General features: G+C 33.1%; 1 protein-coding gene across 2 annotated transcripts in view; it reads right to left on the bottom strand.

The window, feature by feature from the left end:
• LOC137627723 (mitochondrial 2-oxodicarboxylate carrier) overlaps positions 1-5000 on the bottom strand; it is a 270316-nt gene that overhangs the window by 181118 nt on the left and 84198 nt on the right. For both annotated transcript variants that reach the window (XM_068358985.1, XM_068358984.1), the window contains one exon: positions 3087-3192. In XM_068358985.1, the coding sequence (XP_068215086.1) occupies positions 3087-3192 (106 nt within the window). The remainder of the gene's footprint in view (positions 1-3086; positions 3193-5000) is intronic.

Below are 5000 nucleotides of genomic sequence, written 5' to 3' on the forward strand. Positions count from 1 at the left end.
GAATAATAATAAAAAACAATAATAATAAATAATTATAATAATCAATAATAATAAATGATAATAATAAATAGTAATGAAAATAATAATAATAATAATAATAATAATAACAGTAGTAGTAGTAGTAGTGCTGTCAACGAGGTGTACTGTAGGCATTACTGAAGAGATGCAGTGCTCATATCGTCCCTTCACCTTCACCCACTTTTAACTCTTTTATCTCCGGCAAGTTCCTACCTCATTTCCTCCCTTTTTCTGTTCAACTCCTCGTTTTCAGCTTCCTATCACCAGTGCTCTGTTTCCCCAAGTCCTTTTTGAGGTTTCTTTCTTCTGTAAGAGATTCGTCTTAATTCATCTGTAGAGAGAGAGAGAGAGAGAGAGAGAGAGAGAGAGAGAGAGAGAGAGAGAGAGAGAGAGAGAGAGAGAGAGAGAGAATTGGTCCTTGGGTATTTCAATATCCATTTTTGTTGGTTTAAATGTTTAAAGGCCGCTCGTGACTGGAAGTGGCAATGTTAAGCAGGACAATGCCCTAGATTCCTAGAGACTGACCATATATACATATGATCAGCGCCTAAGCCCCGTCTCCTCCCAAGCTAGCACCAGGGAAGGGCAAGCAATGGCTGCTGAGGACTTATGGGCTCCCCCAAATCCCCTAATCCTTAATTTTCAATGATGGTGAGGTTGCAGTGACCAAAGGAACTAACAGGTTTGATAAGGACTCGAACCACAGTATGGCGATCACCAGACAGGGACGTTACCATATAGGCCACTACAACTCTATTGCTTACAATATTGCAAAAGTGTCTCAGCTTCAATTTCGTTTTGGAATAAGGTTTCATAAAAAACGCATTATACATATTACACCAATAGCAACAACCAATATTTCTATTGCCATCTGATATATCAACGACCTAGGTTTCTCTCAATTCACGTAGAGTTGAATATTGTCCCTTATAATTTGTGACTAACTTCCAGGTATATATATATATATATATATATATATATATATATATATATATATATATATATATATGCAGTATATATCAGAAAGATTGAAATATGCAAATTAGACAATGGCTAGGTTAAATAGAATTTGGAAGATAAGTCGCCTAAAATTACATGTAAAAATCAGGCTATATGTCAGTTTCGTGTGATCAGTGTTACTGTATGGACATGGGTCGTTGTATGACAATGAATAATCTCCAACAGATTGTGAAGATTCAAGAACAAAGCCCTCAGAAGAATATTGGGGGTTGAATGGCAGGACAGGATTAAATATGAAACTATAAGAGAGATTACTCGAGTGCCATATGTGGATGAGTTCATGTTGAGGACTAATTGGAGATTGTTTGGGCATGCTCTTCGCCCTTCTCAAGAGAGATTAGTTCACCAGACTTTTAGCTGGGCCCCTCAAGGCACTAGAAGAGTTGGAAGACCAAGATCTACATGGCTGAGGACTATGAAGTGTGAAGTGGGAGATGACGAATAGAGAAGTATTGATTTAAAAGCTCAAGATAGAGACAACTGGCGAAATCTGAGGTCCTTTGCGTCAATAAGCGTAGGCGGAGATGATATATATATATATATATATATATATATATATATATATATATATATATATATATATTATATATATATATATATATATATATATATATATATATATAAATATATATATATATATATATATATATATAAATATATATATATATATATATATATATATATATATATATATATATATATATATATATATATATATATCCCATTCAGGGTGGGGATACCTTATTGTGTTAATTTCGAATCTGTTGTAAATAACCCTGATGGGAACAGCTGTCTATCATTGAAATTGAAATCATCCCATCTTTACCAGGATAGCTCAATGTTAAATTTGTTATATGTTATTCCGTCTTGCAAGTCACTTGTGTTCCATATATTCATATGATCAGCTCTGAAGACCCCTCTCCAACCAAAGAAGGACCGGGGAGGCCCAGGCAATGATTGCTGATGACCAAAACCTCCCATCCTCACCTTATATGTATGCATATATACAGTGTATATACAGTATATATAAACAAAAACAATAAATACAGCCGTTTCTAGTCCATTGCAGGTCAAACGACTCAGGTATATCCCTAGTATATGTGTGGGGTATTGCTATTTTCATATATATATATATATATATATATATATATATATATATATATATATATATATATATATATATATATATATGTATGTGTGTGTGTGTGTATGTGTGTGTGTGTGTGTGTATGTGTGTGTGTATAAATATGCGTTCATACATTAGATAATGAAAAATGCTTACATTTCATATTTTCCAAGTGCATTTATGTATAAGTGTTGATATGAATGTTCTAATTTTGGAGCAAATATTTAAATGTTGCTACGCATAACTGACATACCAATTTCACATTCAACTTGTAATGAGTGTAGACTATTATCCAATACAGTATTTCTCATTATCGTATCTGTATTTTTTGTCGTTCATATATACAAATTTATCGAGTCTGTAGCCTTTTCATATTAAGGTTGTTGATTTTATTATTATTATTATAATTATAAATAATTTCATTAAGGTTAGGAGACCAAAAAACCGTTATTCTTACCATGAATATTTACGAATTGGAAATATTCCAAGTATCTTATATTGCTAAAATATATTAATGGAATTATGTTGTTTAAATTTTTTAGCACAGTTATGCTAAAGTTATTACAGAGATGGATTACAGCCACTGATTGTATGTAAGATACAGCACCTGTCTTTGGAAAAACCAACCACCTTGTTTGCTTGTTTGCTAAGAAGGTCTTTCATTTTTTTTTAAATTCCACGTTTTATTATGAATCTAAATTTTGCTTTTATCCAGTTTTCAATTAGGTATATTAATTTACATAAATGTAGTATTCATTTCTGTCAATTATATTACTGAATATGTCACTGGCCATGATATAATTTTGCTTAGAAGATACCCTTTGAAATCAAAATTAACTGGAAGACTCCAGCCAATAGGAGGACAGCTTCTAAGCATCTTAGCTAAAGAATGAAAGTTTGAGCTATTGAAAGACTGGCTTACAAAGGGGTTCTGTTGGAGGCCTCTGATTGGCTGAGGACAATTCCATGGTTTTCAGAGCATTTCCCTACCAGCCCTGATGGTGTGAAGGTGAGTTGAGTGTTGGTTCCTGAAATTAGATATACCTTAATTGGTAGGATTATACATCGCTGTTATTAAATATATAGAATACAAATTTGGCAATTTTATGTTTAACAAGATGACGTTGGTTTGATTAAAATGCTAAAATTATGATGTAAATTGACCAAACTCGTTAAGACATAATTACAGACACGTCTAAAGCCTTTGTCCGGCTGTCGACTAGAAACGGTTGCATTTGTTTATACATATAATATATATATATATATATATATATATATATATATATATATATATATATATATATATATATATATATATATATAATTTTGTATTTGGTAAATATGTATTCTAATTTCTAGCGAAACTGGAATACGCTATAAGAAATGAACGGGTGGTGGCTAGTTTGGTATTTTTCTCTGTGTTTAATAGGGGCTGGGGCATAATAACTAACATATTGGTCTATTAAATTGTGAGGTATGTTTTCACTCTGTCCATTGTTTATATGAGAGACTGAAGGGGACTTATTGCGAATGCGTTTTTCCTATGGTTTGGGGAACTTTCTGTGCATTTACAATGACATATTTGTCAGGTGTTTTTTTTAAACCAATTAACAGCTTACAAGTACTTCTTCCTAAGTTCCCGGATGTTGTTCTACAATAGACACTTTTTTTATCACTTTCCCCTTCAGTTCCAACTTAACCACTATCACGTAAAGAAAGACGTTTCCAAGAGTGACATTAAGGGGTTAAATATGGCACTGTAATTGTTCAGTAGCTTTTTACCACTTGGTAAGGGTAAAAGAGACTCTTTAGTTATGGTAAGTAACTCTTCTAGGAGAAGGACACTCTAAAATTAAACTATTGTTCTCTAGTCTCGGGTAGTGCCATAGCCTCCGTACCATGGTCTTCCACTGTCTTGGGTTAGAGTTATTTTTGCTGTGGGTACACCCCGGCATATTATTCTGTGTTTCCTCATTTCCTTTCCTCACTAAGCTATCTTTCCTGTTGGAGCCCTTGAACCAATAGCACCCGGCTTTTACAACTAGAGTTGTAGCTTAGCTATATATAAATGTACAAGTCCCCAATTATTGGCAATTAGTTGTCAGGAAATTTATGACATGAATTAGACAACCAAGTTTGGTAGTTAAATCAGAATGCAGAGGACCATGCCCACTTATTTCAGGCCTTGCAGAGACATCCCACCAAAGATAATCTTAGATATAAAAAGCATTTTATCAAATCCAGGAACTTTGCATACATAGCATTTCTTGCAAAGCGAAAAAAACATTTAGATAATGCTAGTTTAACATTGCATCATTTACTGATAAACTAAAGGGACAACTTTATCGCAAAGTTTATCAATTAAGAATAATAACTTTTTTTCGTAAGAAACCCTGGGAAATCAAGGCTACCAATCACTAATAATCAAAACAAACAGTATAATCTTCATTTTATATTTAGGAGAAAACTGTAATAAAACTGTCAAGACCAAGGAAAGAGGAGAATATACCGTACATAAGGAAGGGATAATACAAATATCCTACACAACCTGTAATTAATTAAGATTTACTCGTGCTCTTCCATTTTAATGTTTATGTAAAAATTCACTGGCGCTTGATCACCTAAAAAAAGGTTACATTTTCCATACACTGATGAGGTATTCATAATATGAGCGTCCACATTTTAATAAGAGGTTAACAGGAGAATAGCAACCGATCAAAGGAAATGCATGTTGATATAGAATGAGGAAGAAGGCAGATGTGCTTCCTTCATTATAACATGAAAGTTCTTCTATTAGGAAAACAAGTTCTCAACTTTGTGATACCGTGTTTCACGT

Source organism: Palaemon carinicauda, chromosome 35 (assembly GCF_036898095.1).
Source record: "Palaemon carinicauda isolate YSFRI2023 chromosome 35, ASM3689809v2, whole genome shotgun sequence".
NCBI classification, from domain to species: Eukaryota; Metazoa; Arthropoda; class Malacostraca; order Decapoda; family Palaemonidae; genus Palaemon; species Palaemon carinicauda.